At 41.0% G+C, this 17000-nt stretch overlaps 1 protein-coding gene across 3 annotated transcripts in view; it reads left to right on the top strand.

Moving 5' to 3' along the window:
- The first annotated feature begins 5022 nt into the window (after positions 1-5022).
- Positions 5023-17000, top strand: part of tbc1d14 (TBC1 domain family, member 14) — an 84347-nt gene continuing 72369 nt past the window's right edge. The window contains exons 1-2 of one of the 3 annotated variants that reach the window (XM_036596391.1): positions 5023-5558; positions 11615-11765. In XM_036596391.1, the coding sequence (XP_036452284.1) occupies positions 11705-11765 (61 nt within the window). In that variant the 5' untranslated portion in view covers positions 5023-5558; positions 11615-11704. The other 2 variants (XM_036596390.1, XM_036596389.1) reach the window with 2 other exon arrangements.

Consider the following 17000-nt stretch of genomic DNA (forward strand, 5'->3'; position numbering starts at 1 on the left):
CGTTGAGTAAGTGGCCATGATTTTTCAGCGTTTATTCTATCGGTACTGATTTAATGAATCTGTTCCCATGAAGAGTAAAACGTGTGACGGCTGAGGGTTCTTTTATTTTCCCCAGAAGAGCTACGGGCTACGATAGCAGTTGTTTTTTTTTGTTAAAAAAGGTGTTTTATTTTGTTTCCTTTGCCCTCTTTTTTTTTTTTTTTTTTTACATATATATATATATATATATGTCTACTTTCAGTCTGCCAATTGAGTAATACGTTTTGGTGTGGGCTGCCTTTTTTTCCCCAGCAGTAGCGTGAATGACTAAAGGCTGGAAAAGAGGCAGAAGAATGTAGACACTACAAATTCAAACATTTAGATCTGAAATTGGCAGTTTGTTCAAAGAATGTACTGAAATGTTAAAAGGTACAGTTCTGCGCAAAAGTCAGAGACCATTTATTTCATTTCCAGTCAAAATTAAGTGTAAGTTATTCAGTGTTCAGTGTCAGGAACAAAGCAGGAAACAGCTAACTCTAATCTCAGCTGTGTGAGTCAGTGAGTCTCTCTTTACCTTCATTACAGCTTATATTCTTTTCAGGAGACTCACTTTCAGCTCCTCAAAGAATCTGCAGACACACCTCCAATGTTCAGTCTTAGAAGCTGGTTGATGATTTTCTGAAGTAATCAAACACATTCAGTGGTGTTGAGGTCTGGACTCTGGGGTGGTCAGTCCATCGTTCAGCTCTTTGTTTGATGTGTCCGTCTCCTTTTCTCAGTGAGGTTCTTCTTGACAGCTACACACCCATCCTCAGACCCACAGCGCTGAGTCGTCTTCTCTCAGTGGAAGGATGGACAGAAACACCTGTGGATGTTTTCAGATCTGAAGCAGCTTGATTTTCTCCTCTCTCTCAGAGATGAAAGCTTTAAGTGCTGTTTATCTGATGGGGGCAGTTTTTGGGGTCTACCAGGTCTTCCAGGTGGTTGTTAGGAGGTATTTTCTCTGTAGATTTTAATCAGTTTTTGAAAACTCCTGTTTTTTTTTCTCTTAGACTTTCTCCTTTCTTAGGAGAGTGTATTACCAGTAACACTTGTCTACATAACACATAACGTAAGGGTGTCTACATAACACATTCATAACATCTTACATTAACACTTCATAAAGTTCATGAATGTTTAAATGAACATTTATAAAGTACACGTTTTACATTATATTAGTATAGACTACAATGTCATTCTGCTAAGATACAGTTTTCAAAATAAAAGTCCTCATTTTTTCTTTGAAAAAGTATGTTATTTTCAGTAAAATGCTTCATTTCTGGAAAGCCAAAGTAAAAATGACCTCGCTTCATCCCTTTGGTCATTAAGTGCTTTGATGCTCAGACACGTTTCACCGATACTTTTGATTTCTTTTTAATTATCTGTTTTTTCTTAAGCATTTGTTATCTTTTGTCACTTTACTACATGGACAATGAATTAAATATGCTTAGGAGCAGTCATTCGACTGAATCTTAGTATGACGATGTGGCTTAGTGTCAAAGCACTTAATGACCACAGGTATTAAACAAGGTGATTTCTGTTTTGGCTATCGGGAAATAAGGCTTTTTACTGAAAATAATAAATTGAGAACTTCTGTTTTGGAAAATGTCTCAGTAAAACGACATAGTAGTCCGTATTAATATCATGTAAAACATCCATGCGTAATGAATGATGATTTAAACATTCATGAACATGTTATGAAGCACTTGTGTAAGATGTTATGAATGCGTTATGTAGACACCCTTCAAGTAAAGTGTTACCACATTATCTAATCTCCTCAGAAATATCCTGGAAACTCGATGGCTTTTTTTCCTGTAAATTAAATACGGAGGTTGGTTTCTGACTTTCGCGCAGCGCTGTGCGTATAAAATTGGTAAATATTTTCAGGTGTGGTGTTTTTGAAATAATCTGTTTGTCCCTCATTTTCTTCATGTTTGCTAGTGTGTGTACTTTCTCGAGTGAACCTATTAATGTGTGAATATTGTCATCTGAATGCTGAGTCATGTTTGGAATGTGAAAAACACATAGAGGGGAAAAAAACAACAGATTCCTGAAAAAATAGGTTTGAATTGGCTGGTAGTTTATGGTTTTTTTGACTACTAATCAAATCAAATTTGAACTTGGCGACTGTATGCTTGCTTGTTTTGTAATGAGATGCTAATGTTGTGAGAAAATGGGATGTTTTCATTTAGTTTGAGAGTCTGAAAGCAAATAACTACCCCTACCATTGCTGCAGTCATCAGCACACTACATTCAATTCATAAAAAGTATAGATTTCCCATTTTGAGTCTTCATATTTGGCAAAATGCTCTGATATCTGCCCTGAATCCAGCCTAAGGGCCAAGGAGGGATGGATCTAGTGATATTTATGTCTAAATCTGTAAATATTACTAGATAAAATAATGTAGTGTGGGTTTCTATTGCCAGAATCTGTGCATTTAACTTTATGGTTGCGCCTGCTAGTGGATGAACTATTAAATTATTATTATTATTATTAATATTATTACTATAATTATTACTACAGCTACATTTTGGGAAGAACCAGTGCAGTAGCCTAATTCGGCTGCTGTATAACAAAAATATGTTTAACTCAGTCCAACAAAGACGGTTATTTATTATTAAAAAACTCTAATAAATGAATAATATTTGAAGTTCGTTTAATAAAACGGCACAAAAGATGCTGATTTATTTCTCTAATACTTTCCTTTCGAAACACCCCCCCTTGGCACTTAGCCACTGTTGACCACAGATGGTACCTGTATTTATAACACAAGTCTAAATAAGCATTATTATTGTTATTACTATTATTATTATTATTGTTTTCATCCTAGAGAACATTAAACAGATGTCTGAGAAGAATGATAACAGCGTTTACTAAAGAGGTTTCAGTGATCAGAAAAATGACGCATGAGGTCATCGAGGTTGATATCGTTTTAATTTGGCGTCCGAGTCCCTGTTTTGCTTTGCTTAAACGGCAAAAAAGGTTTTAAAGTTGTAAGAAACCTGCAGGAGTGTTTTATTTTGTTTTGCTTTTAAGTAACGCTGGTTTGTGTGCGTGCGAGTGTATGTGGGTCCTCACTAAAACATCCGTTTAAAAGCAGACTAATCAGTTTGTTCCTGCATCACAGTTATTTTATTTTTGTGGGAGATTGGATTTAGTAGACTTTGTCATCTCGTTTCTGTTCCTTGGCTTTGTTTTGCATGGTGGGAGGAAAGGCTTGGTGGCCGGCAGGGGGGAAAAGGCCATCGAGGCTGCGCCAGTGAGCTTTAACGTTGACTTGGGATGGTTTCGGAAGCACTGAGCACCTGAGGTTTTATTTTCTCTCCTGTCCATCCATTCTTCTCTGTAACAGTCTTTCATCCAGCCCAGTGGTACCTACCCCACCACTGTCTCCTCTCCAACACCTGTTCTGAGTCATCACCTCAGTGCCACCACCCCCACCCACCCCACTCCCCCAAAAAAGTGGAAATATTGTTCTAATTCCATGTACATCTCCACCAAATTTTGTTTCATTCTTGAGTTTCTAAATCTCTAATAAAGGATTGAGTATATCTGCTTGTGTACTGAGTTAAAATATGAGCCCATGTTGGTGATAAATAATGAACTCCTGATCGAATGTACGTCGCAGATGGCTTCACACTTGAATCCCTTGTGTTGGAGTGGTTAAAGGGCAACTGTCCCACACTTTTCTTGTACTTGGTTTCTCCTCAGAGGTCTGCCTGTGACGTTTGTGTGGTTTTGTGTGCCAAAACAGTCCTACTTAATTTCTACGTGACCATTTTCCTTAGAAACCTAGAACTTAGAAACAGGCTGTTTTTGTTACTGCGCCTTTAAGACGGACATATGTAAATGAACTGTGTTCTGATTGGCTGCCCCGAATTGTGCCTCTTTCTGTAAGCAGCCCAGACTGAGGCACTAATTTCAATGTAAACTGCTGTTGGCCAAATAGGTCATATATATATATATATATATATATGATGGTTTGCGACATCACAAAAATGATAAATTCATGAATTCGACAGCCTGTTTTTGCTCTTTAGTGTCTTTAAAGGGGCTGTCTGGACTGGGCAGTGAATTGTCCTTCAACAGTGTTTACATACTGCATATCAAAACTATAATGCAAGGAAAATTCAATTTCAATCAGATGTCTTTACAGTGGTGGTGATAGGAACCAGGGGTCGCCATGACTACAACTCAAATATAGACATTTTATTTACTATCCAGAACCACCAGTGAACCTACACGAGTCTTCTGAGTTTATATGGAATGTTGATGATGGAAAATAGTGGAACATCTGAAATAAGTTTTCTTTGGGGACTATTTTGCCTCACAGCACCCTGCATGTTATGTATCCCTCCACTATGAATGGAGTTTAAGTTCTCAAAACTATCATAAAACAGTGTCTCAGTCATCAGGCAGTGAATTCATAACCATTTCATGTAGTAACTTTCTGTGAGGGAGCTTTTAGAGGTGGACGTCTGGTTCCTATCACCACCACTGTGAACAATTCAGGCTCTAAGTTTCTCTAGAACAGAGCGTTTCACACCAAACCACTCTGAATGACTCAATTCTATTGCGATTGGCTCTTTTTATGCATAGAAGCTTTATACTTTTGAACTTTTGACATTCTGGCTGACATTCTTATCTATCCCTTCCAACAGCGCCACTGACAGAAGCCTTGGCCTCACCAGAAACAAACAAAAAAACAACTTCTTAGCGCCATCTTGTGGACTGAAAATGGATTTTGCTTGCCTGTTAGTCTACCAGTAGGCTTACCACACATTAAAAATATCAGTAATTAAATAAGAAGTATTATTCCTTGGGCTTCCATGTATCTGTACTATATTTTTGACCTAAACTCACTATTTTATCGCCTGCCCCAAACTGGGACACGGAGTAAGTGGAGATAAATGGCCCAACGTACTGAATGTCTATTCAAAACTGTTCGCCTGGGGCCTAATTTTGTTCAAAGGTCTCAAGAAAGAGGTTCCTGTGATCTCACACAGTGTGTCATTGTTAAATCATCTGAGGTTTGTGGTTTGCCCATTGAGGAACATTCTGCCCAGACATTTCTGTAATAGAAGCTGTTTTTGGGGAAGTGGATCCCGTACAGTCACAGTTTCATGGAGGTGAAGAGGAGAACTATAACCGCTCTTCAGCCGGAGAGAAGCCCATCGATAGAAAACTGACAAGATGGTGACATTTTTATATACACACCACTCAGACCAGAGAGGTTCAAGTTTAACATGAGCTCGTATTCCACGTCCAGAAGCACAAAACCATATAATTAAGTATGATGGCAAGGATAGTGTTCAAATAACTACAGTTTCCCATTATGACACATTGTTTTTTTTATTTGGTTGTAGGACAGGAAGTAGATGTTGAAAGTAGAGAGGACAGAGGAAACACACACACACACCCACCATCTAAACTGCTTAGAGAGGGGTGCTGGAGCCTATCCCAGCTGTCATTGGGAAGAAGGCCAGAGGATATCAGCTTCATTTAAAGCAAAGGAGCCGAGGAGACTTGGGGGTTGGAGGTAATCAAGCTAGAAAGCGTTAGCTCTTGAAGGTAATGACACTAGAATAGTTCAGCCTTTAAAGTACAGAGGCTGGGAAGGTCTGTGTTGAAGGGAAGGGGGCTAATGGAAAGTCTAGTGCTGAAAAAAGGATAGTGTTTAAGGGAAGAATGCAGAGGAGGCAAGGTAAAGTCAGTGTTTAGGGGAAGAAGGCTGGGGAGCTAGGGAAAGTCAGTGTTTAAGGGAAGGAGGCTGGGGAAGTCAGTGTTTAAGGTAAGGTAAAGTTAGGTGTTGACACTTCTACGCTAGGGGAAGTCAGTGTTTGAAGTAAGAATGCTAGGGAAAGTCAGTGTTTCAAATAAGGAATCTAGGGGAAGTCAGTGTTTAAAGTAAGAATGCTAGGGAAAGTCAGTGTTTCAAATAAGGAATCTAGGGGAAGTCAGTGTTTAAAGTAAGAATGCTAGGGGTAGTCAGGTATCGAAATTAGGCAGGCTAGAGAAAGTCAGTGTTTAAGGTAAGGAAGCTAGGGGTAGTCGGGTGTCATAGGTAGACAGGCTAGGGAAAGTCAGTGATTAAGGTAAGGAAGCTAGGGGTAGTCAGGTATCGAAGTTAGGCACACTAGGGAAAGTCAGTGATTAAGGTAAGGAGGCTAGGGGTAGTCAGGTATCAAAGTTAGGCAGGCTAGGGAAAGTCAGTGTTTAAGGTAAGGAAGCTAGGGGTAGTCGGGTATCAAAGTTAGGCAGGCTAGGGAAAGTCAGTGTTTAAGGTAAGGAAGCTAGGGGTAGTCAGGTATCAAAGTTAGGCAGGCTAGGGAAAGTCAGTGTTTAAGGTAAGGAAGCTAGGGGTAGTCGGGTGTCGTAGGTAGACAGGCTAGGGAAAGTCAGTGATTAAGGTAAGGAAGCTAGGGGTAGTCAGGTATCAAAGTTAGGCACACTAGGGAAAGTCAGTGATTAAGGTAAGGAAGCTAGGGGTAGTCAGGTGTTGAAGTTAGGCAGGTTAGGGAAAGTCAGTGTTTAAGGTAAGGAGGCTAGGGGTAGTCAGGTGTTGAAGTTAGGCAGGCTAGGGAAAGTCAGTATTTAAGGTAAGGAAGCTAGGGCTAGGGAAAATTAGTGTTTAAGGTAAGGATGCTAGGAGTAGTCAGGTATTGAAGTTAGACAGACTAGGGAAAGTCAGTGTTTAAAGTAAGGAATTCTCAGATAAAGTCAAGCGTTGATGGTTGTACGCCAGGGTACGTCAGTGGTTAAAGTAAGAAAGTGAGAGTAAAGTCTGGTGTTGACAGTTGAATGTTAGGGCAATTCAATCTTTAAAGTAAGGATGGTAAGGTAAAGTTAGGTGTTGACACTTCTACGCTAGGGGAAGTCAGTGTTTAAAGTAAGAATGCTAGGGAAAGTCAGTGTTTCAAATAAGGAATCTAGGGGAAGTCAGTGTTTAAAGTAAGAATGCTAGGGAAAGTCAGTGTTTAAGGTAAGGAAGCTAGGCTAAAGTCAGTGTTTAAAGTAAGGAAGATCGGCTAAAGTAAGTGTGTAAAGTAAGGAAGCTGGGCTAAAGTCAGAGTTTAAAGTAAGGAAGCTAGGCTAAAGTCAGTGTTTACAGTAAGGAAGCTAGGCTAAAGTCAGTGTTTAAAGTAGGGAAGCTAGGCTAAAGTCAGTGTTTACAGTAGGGAAGCTGGGCTAAAATCAGTGTTTAAACTAGGGAAGCTAAGCTAAAGTCAGTGTTTAAAGTAAGGAAGCTGGGCTAAAGTCAGTGTTTAAAGTAGGGGAGCTGGGCTAAAGTCAGTGTTTAAAGTAGGGGAGCTAGGCTAAAGTCAGTGTTTACAGTAGGGCAGCTAGGCTAAAGTCAGTGTTTACAGTAGGGGAGCTAAGGTAAAGTCAGTGTTTACAGTAGGGGAGCTAGTCTAAAGGCAGTGTTTAAAGTAGGGAAGCTAGGGAAAGTCAGTGTTTCAGGTAAGGAGGCTAGGGGTAGTCAGGTATCAAAGTTAGGCAGGCTAGGGAAAGTCAGTGTTTAAGGTAAGGAAGCTAGGGGTAGTCGGGTGTCGTAGGTAGACAGGCTAGGGAAAGTCAGTGATTAAGGTAAGGAGGCTAGGGGTAGTCAGGTATCAAAGTTAGGCAGGCTAGGGAAAGTCAGTGTTTAAGGTAAGGAAGCTAGGGGTAGTCGGGTGTCGTAGGTAGACAGGCTAGGGAAAGTCACTGATTAAGGTAAGGAGGTTAGGGGTAGTCAGGTATCAAAGTTAGGCACACTAGGGAAAGTCAGTGATTAAGGTAAGGAAGCTAGGGGTAGTCAGGTGTTGAAGTTAGGCAGGCTAGGGAAAGTCAGTGTTTAAGGTAAGGAGGCTAGGGGTAGTCAGGTGTTGAAGTTAGGCAGGCTAGGGAAAGTCAGTATTTAAGGTAAGGAAGCTAGGGCTAGGGAAAATTAGTGTTTAAGGTAAGGATGCTAGGAGTAGTCAGGTATTGAAGTTAGACAGACTAGGGAAAGTCAGTGTTTAAAGTAAGGAATTCTCAGATAAAGTCAAGCGTTGATGGTTGTACGCCAGGGTACGTCAGTGGTTAAAGTAAGAAAGTGAGAGTAAAATCTGGTGTTGACAGTTGAATGTTAGGGCAATTCAATCTTTAAAGTAAGGATGGTAAGGTAAAGTTAGGTGTTGACACTTCTACGCTAGGGGAAGTCAGTGTTTAAAGTAAGAATGCTAGGGAAAGTCAGTGTTTCAAATAAGGAATCTAGGGGAAGTCAGTGTTTAAAGTAAGAATGCTAGGGAAAGTCAGTGTTTCAAATAAGGAATCTAGGGGAAGTCAGTGTTTAAAGTAAGAATGCTAGGGGTAGTCAGGTATCGAAATTAGGCAAGCTAGGCTAAAGTCAGTGTTTAAAGTAAGGAAGATCGGCTAAAGTCAGTGTTTAAAGTAGGGGAGCTGGGCTAAAGTCAGTGTTTAAAGTAGAGGAGCTAGACAAAAGTCAGTGTTTAAAGTAAGGAAGCTGGGCTAAAGTCAGTGTTTAAAGTAGGGGAGCTAGACAAAAGTCAGTGTTTACAGTAGGGCAGCTAGGCTAAAGTCAGTGTTTACAGTAGGGGAGCTAAGGTAAAGTCAGTGTTTACAGTAGGGAAGCTAGACTAAAGTCAGTGTTTACAGTAGGGGAGCTAGTCTAAAGGCAGTGTTTAAAGTAGGGAAGCTAGGCTAAAGTCAGTGTTTAAAGTAGAGAACCTAGACTAAAGTCAGTGTTTAAAGTAGGGGAGCTAGTCTAAAGTGAGTGTTTAAAGTAGAGGAGCTAGACAAAAGTCAGTGTTTAAAGTAAGGAAGCTGGGCTAAAGTCAGTGTTTAAAGTAGGGGAGCTAGACAAAAGTCAGTGTTTACAGTAGGGCAGCTAGGCTAAAGTCAGTGTTTAGAGTAGGGGAGCTAAGGTAAAGTCAGTGTTTACAGTAGGGAAGCTAGACTAAAGTCAGTGTTTACAGTAGGGGAGCTAGTCTAAAGGCAGTGTTTAAAGTAGGGAAGCTAGGCTAAAGTCAGTGCTTAAAGTAGAGAACCTAGACTAAAGTCAGTGTTTAAAGTAGGGGAGCTAGTCTAAAGTCAGTGTTTACAGTAGGGAAGCTAGGCTAAAGTCAGTGTTTAAAGTAGGGAAGCTAGGCTAAAGTCAGTGTTTAAACTAGGGGAGCTAGACTAAAGTCAGTGTTTAAACTAGGGGAGCTAGACTAAAGTCAGTGTTTAAAGTTGGGAAGCTAGGCTAAAGTCAGTGTTTAAAGTAAGGAAGCTAGGCTAAAGTCAGTGTTTAAAGTAGAGAACCTAGACTAAAGTCAGTGTTTAAAGTAGGGGAGCTAAGGTAAAGTCAGTGTTTAAACTAGGGAAGCTAGACTAAAGTCAGTGTTTACAGTAGGGCAGCTAGGTTAAAGTCAGTGTTTACAGTAGGGGAGCTAGTCTAAAGTCAGTGTTTAAAGAAGGGAAGCTAGGCTAAAGTCAGTGTTTAAAGTAAGGAAGCTAGGCTAAAGTCAGTGTTTAAAGTAGAGAACCTAGACTAAAGTCAGTGTTTACAGTAGGGGAGCTAGTCTAAAGTCAGTGTTTAAAGTAGAGAACCTAGACTAAAGTCAGTGTTTACAGTAGGGGAGCTAGTCTAAAGGCAGTGTTTAAAGTAGGGAAGCTAGGCTAAAGTCAGTGCTTAAAGTAGAGAACCTAGACTAAAGTCAGTGTTTAAAGTAGGGGAGCTAGTCTAAAGTCAGTGTTTACAGTAGGGAAGCTAGGCTAAAGTCAGTGTTTAAAGTAGGGAAGCTAGGCTAAAGTCAGTGTTTAAACTAGGGGAGCTAGACTAAAGTCAGTGTTTAAACTAGGGGAGCTAGACTAAAGTCAGTGTTTAAAGTTGGGAAGCTAGGCTAAAGTCAGTGTTTAAAGTAAGGAAGCTAGGCTAAAGTCAGTGTTTAAAGTAGAGAAGCTAGACTAAAGTCAGTGTTTAAAGTAGGGAAGCTAGACTAAAGTCAGTGTTTAAAGTAGGGAAGCTAGGCTAAAGTCAGTGTTTACAGTAGGGGAGCTAGTCTAAAGGCAGTGTTTATAGAAGGGAAGCTAGGCTAAAGTCAGTGTTTAAAGTAGGGGAAGCTAGGCTAAAGTCAGTGTTTAAAGTAGAGAACCTAGACTAAAGTCAGTGTTTACAGTAGGGGAGCTAGTCTAAAGTCAGTGTTTAAAGTAGAGAACTAGACTAAAGTCAGTGTTTACAGTAGGGAGCTAGTCTAAAGTCAGTGTTTACAGTAGGGGAGCTAGTCTAAAGGCAGTGTTTATAGAAGGGAAGCTAGGTTAAAGTCAGTGTTTACAGTAGGGGAGCTAGACTAAAGTCAGTGTTTACAGTAAGGAAGCTAGGCTAAAGTCAGTGTTTACAGTAGGGGAGCTAGTCTAAAGTCAGTGTTTACAGTAGGGAAGCTAGGCTAAAGTCAGTGTTTAAAGTAGAGAACCTAGACTAAAGTCAGTGTTTACAGTAGGGGAGCTAGTCTAAAGTCAGTGTTTACAGTAGGGAAGCTAGGCTAAAGTCAGTGTTTACAGTAGAGAACCTAGACTAAAGTCAGTGTTTACAGTAGGGGAGCTAGTCTAAAGTCAGTGTTTACAGTAGGGAAGCTAGGCTAAAGTCAGTGTTTATAGTAGGGCAGCTAGAGTAAAGTCAGTGTTTACAGTAGGGGAGCTAGTCTAAAGGCAGTGTTTAAACTAGGGAAGCTAGGCTAAAGTCAGGTGGCGGTTGTACACTAGGGGAAGTCAGCAGACAGTCGGGGCTGCTTTCCTTCCTGAATTGGAGCAGCGCCCACTGTAACGTTTTACTAATGCGGACAGAGCGACGTTAAGAACACTGAGCGTCTCTAAAAGCACATGTGCAATCAGAGCGTTTATAGACTTATTATTAACGACACATAACAATAAAAACAACCCTAACCGGTCTTTTTCGACATAGTACGGGGTCAAACGAGCAGAGCTCTCATCCGCGCTTCCTCCCAGGAGAGTTAGCATCTTCATGCCGAACTTCCTGATGTTAGCGCGCAGCTTGAGATGAATGAAGGGGCTCCGAGGAGCCGAAGCGGCTCGCCGTGTGGGTGAACTGAACTGAACTGTGAGTGTGTGAGAGTAAGACAGGTGCTGTGTCCCTCTGAGAGCAGCGGGGCTGATTCTCCTGCTGTTGTTATTGTTCCTCAGGTGCTCAGGTCGAGGCGCTCTCTCTCTCTCTCGCTCTCTGTGTGTGTGTGTGTGTCTCTCTCTCTCACTAACACACACACATTGTTGGGAAGTTTGTTTTAAAATGGCGGCGGCGGCACCGGAGCAGCAGGTAGGTTAGCTAAGTTTACTGTGGGTCTCCGACCCGGTTTGTGAAGAATTAGAGCGGTTCTGTAGCCGCACACAGGCAGCAGGACCTCGGATGGGTCTCTGTGCTGAACCTAGTCCGCGTCACTCGGCGAGTTGGAGCTGTAATCAGCCGTGAAGTGAACGGAAAGCAGCTGCTAACTTAGATAAACATTGATGGCAGCGGCTCTTGGACCTGGTCTGGGGTTGGGGACCGGCTTTAAAGAGTGGAAGGGGCTCGCTGGCGCTCCTGTGTTGACGCTGTGTTGTCGTTTATTCGTTTCCCAGAGAGGAGAAGAAGAGAGAAGGTGAGGTGATGAGACGAGTGAAGAGGACTCCAGCACCACCATCCACCTGCGGCAGCTCGGCCTGGAGAACATGGCCCAGATAACAGTGAAGGACCAGACTGAAGCCTGGAGAACCTCTCAGACCAAACCAGGTGAGTCACTGTGGAGGTCTGTGGGACCTGCAACAGGTGTCTGGGGTCATCACTGAAGCCCCACACTCTTTAGGGCTCTTTAGTAAAGGGAATGGGTCTGTGTAGAACCGTGAGTTCTTTATAGAACAGTTTCACGCTTTCATGGTTCTTCAGATTGATGGAGAATATGTTGTTGTTGTTGTTGTTGTTGTTGTTGTGTGTGTATAGAATCAGTTTGAATATATAGCATCAAAACAGGCTTTGGTATTATGATGATGTCAAACTTGTAACAATATTTGTTAATAGAACCATTTTCCAAAAGGTTCTGATTAGCACCAAGAGGTTTCTGCTGCTGTTACAGGCTTGGCTTGTTGTTTTGTTGTACACACAAACAACACACACACTCACACACATTATTTTCATAGGTTCTATTTAGCACCAAGAGGGTTCTGCAGTTGTTACAAGCTTGACATTGATACAGTAGCAGAACCCTTTTTTGTTCTCTTTAGGTTTCTGCTGTTGTTACAATCTTGACATTGATACAACAGCAGAACCCTTTTTGTGCTATATAGAACCATTTTCAAAAAGGTTCTGTTTTGCACCAAGAGGGTTCTGCTGCTGTTACAAGCTTGACATTGGTACAATAGCAGAACCCTTTTTGTGCTTTGTAGAACCATTTTCCAAAAGGTTCTGTTTAGCACTAAGATGGTTCTGCTATTGTTACAAGCTTGTTGTTTTGTTGTACACACACAAACACACTCACACACACATTATTTTCATAGGTTCTGTTTAGTACCAAGAGGGTTCTGCTGCTGTTACAAGCTTGACATTCGTACAATAGCAGAACCCCTTTTGTGCTATATAGAACCGTTTTCAAAAAGGTTCTGTTTAGCACCAAGAGGGTTCTGTTGCTTGACACTGGTACAACAGCAGAACCCTTTTTAGCACAATTTAGAACCATTTTCAAAATGATTCTATATAGAACCATACACAGCACATTCTCTACCAATGTGAAGAACCATTTCGCCATGCAACGAATCATTTAAGCATGAAAGGTTCTAAACAGAACCATTGTCTTTACTGAAGAACCCTTGAAGACTCATCTTCTTTAAGAGTGTAGCAACTCTCCTCCCTGCTGGTCTAAGCGTGTTTGTGCTGTTGTAGTGCTGGTCTGATGCTGGTTTATGCTGGTCACCCAGCATGGTCATACTGGTTGATCAGCGTACCAACGTTCAAAATATGCTGGTTTTGTTGCTGGTCAGCCTAAAAAATTATTAGTGCTGACCAGCAATGGACCACAACAGCGATATGCTGGTTTGGCAGGTGACCACCCTGCTGAAAAAAATCAAAGAAACTGTTAGGATCTCTTGGTGCCTGGTGGTGTTGAACAGATGCATTTGATGGTTTCTTAATGGTCCCATTAAGACTCACTGCTGAAAAAAAGACCAACAGAATGAATTAGGATGAAAACCTTAAGGTCAGCGAGTTTATGGGCTGTTGCATGATAAGGCAATAAGCCACTAGTTTCTATTGTTGTGTTCTCAGGCGCGACGAACATAAGAGGTAAACTGTAACATGGTTTTGACTTTTTTACTGCTTTTATAAAATGGTAACAGCGTTAAATATGTACGTTCTAAGTGTTTGAAATGTAGCTCCTTTAGTGTACGCTGTTGTTGCCAAGCAGCCGTGAACTGCTGAGCAGGGGCCATATTACAGATTTCAGATTAAGTCGGAAATCTTATCTGTTTAGTCACCATGACAACTTCAGTCAGGACTGAATTGAGGACAGAAGCTATTTAAGCAATAGAACCCAAGAGGGAGTGTGTTGTTGCGAAATAACATCACGGCTGTGATTTGGTCGCCGTAGATCATCACAGCCGTGATGTTATTGGCGATAACACACTCCTCGAGTGTTCTACTGCTTTTATACAACAGTTAAATAAATACAGTAATAAATTAATAAACTGGGCCGTGAACGCGGCGTTTAATATGTTTTAATGTTCGCAGTTCCTTCACCAAATTATAGTTCCTTAACAAGCAGCTTGTTGCTACGTCAGAGTAACGAGCTCCGCCCACTCACTGCTCAGTCTGCTGTGAGCCTCGCCTTTTGAAGGACAGACTGAGCCATAAAACTGCCGCAATATCAAGTTCAGCTCAGTTTTGTCAGTTTTTGCCAGATCAGTATTAATGTTGTTTTGTTCCAGCCAGTCTGTAAAGCATCTTACAGCCCATTTAGTTTGGCGAATGGTGTTGGGTTCATTTCTGGCTGATTCCAGGTTGTTCAGCTGTTCTTCTGTCACAGCTGCCGACTTAAAAGCTGCTCAGTGGTGATGACAGTTTGGGAATTTAGTGTCGTCTCATCTTCGAGTCTGACCAAATCGGCTGTCGGTCAAACGTGATCTTTAAAGTGTCCGTTTTCTGTTTGTGGCAAAGTAAGAGGTAAAAACGTTCAAATGGCTTGAGCGTCTCCTCCAGCTGTCAAAGTCGTCGCTTAGCAACAGCGTCTCAGCGGAGTGATAGTGTTTGTGAAAAACCTGTGATGTTATGGCGAAATAACAGCATGGTTAGAACGCCTCTCGACCAATCAGCTTGCATGGTTGGAACTAACTGTTGTATAATACAGAACAACAGTTCTTAAGTTCTTAGTCTCATCCTAACCCCAGATAAGAAAACAGTATTACAGAAACATCCTAACTAGACAAGATTTCCTAAATTCTGTCCTAACTTTAAGATAAACCCCAGAGCGTCTTAACTTCTGTTTTAACTGTCTGTTTCTATCGTTTTATGCAGTGACAGGTAGCAAAGTACACTATAACCAGCATAATGATGCTACGTTTATCTACACTGAAAATGGTGCTTTGACTGTGTTTTTTTAACAGTGTTTTTAAAAAACCCAGACGATTTCCAAACCCTCAGTCTCCACTGTCCCTCTTATTACCTTTGTGTGTTAATGCTGATGAAAACTCGTCAGATGAAATATTACAGTGATGGTGGAAAAATGGCTGGAATAATAAGGAGACAGAGCTGAACGTGTGTCTGTTTATTAGGAAGAGTAATGTTAGCGCGCTCAGCTAAAGCATTTGGGAAATGGAGACTGAAACTGGAGACGGCGACGCTCTGATAGACAGCACGAAGCGCTGACATAATATTCTTAACTCTCAGTTTATCACGCTTTAGTTTTATTCTACCTTTTTGCACATCAGTAACGGTAGCTAATGTTAGCTACCTGGCTAACTAGCTTGATTATTTTGATAACGTGTTTATGTTTCAGCTGTGCTTGTATGTTTGGTTGCTAGGTAATCGATGTGACATTTGATTGTCGACTTTGATCGAGTGGGTTAAGAATTCTTAATTTGAGATAAGAAAAGATGCTGTAAGATAAGATCAGATTTGCTTTTCCGATATGAGTTTATGACAAATCTTATCTTGACCTGTTAAGACAAAAAGATATGAAGTTTCTGCTGTGTGGGAAAAAGCTCGACCCCCTGCTGTGGTTTTTCTGATTCTAGGAACCGTCAGCAGGCCGTTGTTTTGTGATCGTACGTGTGGGTTCATATGACTGAATTAATTCACTACGATACTGTGGGGCCGTTTAACGATTTGTACGTTAAGAGAAGGATCTTATACTCTACACCGAATTTAACAGGTAGCCAGTGTAATGATGACAGGATTGGGGATACATGATCAGACTTTTTGGTCCTTGTAACGACTAGCAGCTGCATTCTGGACCAGATGGAGCTTATTTAGTAACGTTTTGGAGCATCCAGCCAAAGTGGTGTTGCAATAGTCCAGCCTGGAGGTTAGAAAGACATGCACCAGCTTTTCCGCATCGTTTAGGGCTAGAATATTGCGTAGTTTTGTGATGTTACGCAAAGAATGCAGTTCTATTGATGTTGCACACGTGTATCAAAAGGGAGACGCCTAGATTTTTTTACAGTAGAGCTTGGAGTGTATTAGAGATTACTGGACAACCTGATGCACTTTAAGGCAAGTTAGTACGATGCTAATTGCTGTATAACTAAAACTTCCAGTACTTGTTAGCCATATTAGCCTCATAGCTCCAGTGCAAAACTTAAGAAGAAACCTCAGACAGCAGACATGACTTGGCTGATCGACTACATTTGGGTGAAAATGGTGTAAAATAGATTTTTCTCGCGATGATCCCTTCAAATCTGGTGGTTTAGCTCGTGTAAGTGTGTAAAGAAGCTGCATTTGAATGTAAAATATGCTCATGCAATGAAGGCATTCTTGCTGCTTGTTGCGGTTGAAGGTTTATGAATGAAATGAGTCCACTGGGCGTGATTTCTCTGTGGCTTCAGTGCACATGCTCAGAACTTTATACAGCTCTTTGTGGTTGTAGAAGGATTTACGCAGTGATAACAGCAGGTATGTGCAGTAAAACTATTACCACGTTTATCTGTGAGGCACGTGTAGCAAACCAGCCGCCTTTTAGAGGCTGTGTCTCGTTATGCTGGTGTATAACCGTGGATTAGATATACAGAAATCTGGGCTCCTTTTTTGAGAGAACGATGCACCTTTGCACATCTTCGTATCAGCGTTTTAATCAGAATGACCAAAAAAGCAAATCTCCACATAGATAAATGGTTAAGATGTGAACAAAGTCATGCTTGCCATGTAGAGGTGGGCGATTTGGAAAAACACTGTAGTATACAAGTCCAAATATGCTTGGAAGAGACAACATTGTGCCACGTTTTAAAAAATCCAATTAAAAACGAATAAATACAGAGATTTATCTTCATTTCACACACTGCACTGCACATAATCTAATTAAACAGAACTAATTATGCTCTCTCTTTAATCAGACATACAGCTGGGAGGTGTTTCTTATGGTACTGATCCACTATTTTCAGAAAAGCTTATTATGACGTATCGTAATGTGGTGTATCACAATAATGATGAATGTCATATTGCCCAGTCAGAACTGTTCACAGTGGTGGTGATAGGAACCAGACGTCCACCCCTAAAAGCTCCCTCACAGAAAGTTACTACAGGAAATGGTTATGAATTCACTGCCTGATGTCTGAGACACTGTTTTATGATAGTTTTTAAAAGATTTTGGTCTAAAAAATATATTTTTGAAATCCATTCATGGTGGAGGGATACATGCAAGGTGTTTTGAGGCAAAATAGTCCCTTAATATTTCAGTTTTTCCACTATTTTCCATCATCATTACATATAAAACCCAGGAGGCAGGTTTTATTTTATGCACATTAGACCAAATATAGTGAGTATTAG

The sequence above is a fragment of the Colossoma macropomum genome, unplaced genomic scaffold, assembly GCF_904425465.1.
Source record: "Colossoma macropomum unplaced genomic scaffold, Colossoma_macropomum, whole genome shotgun sequence".
Taxonomy (NCBI): domain Eukaryota; kingdom Metazoa; phylum Chordata; class Actinopteri; order Characiformes; family Serrasalmidae; genus Colossoma; species Colossoma macropomum.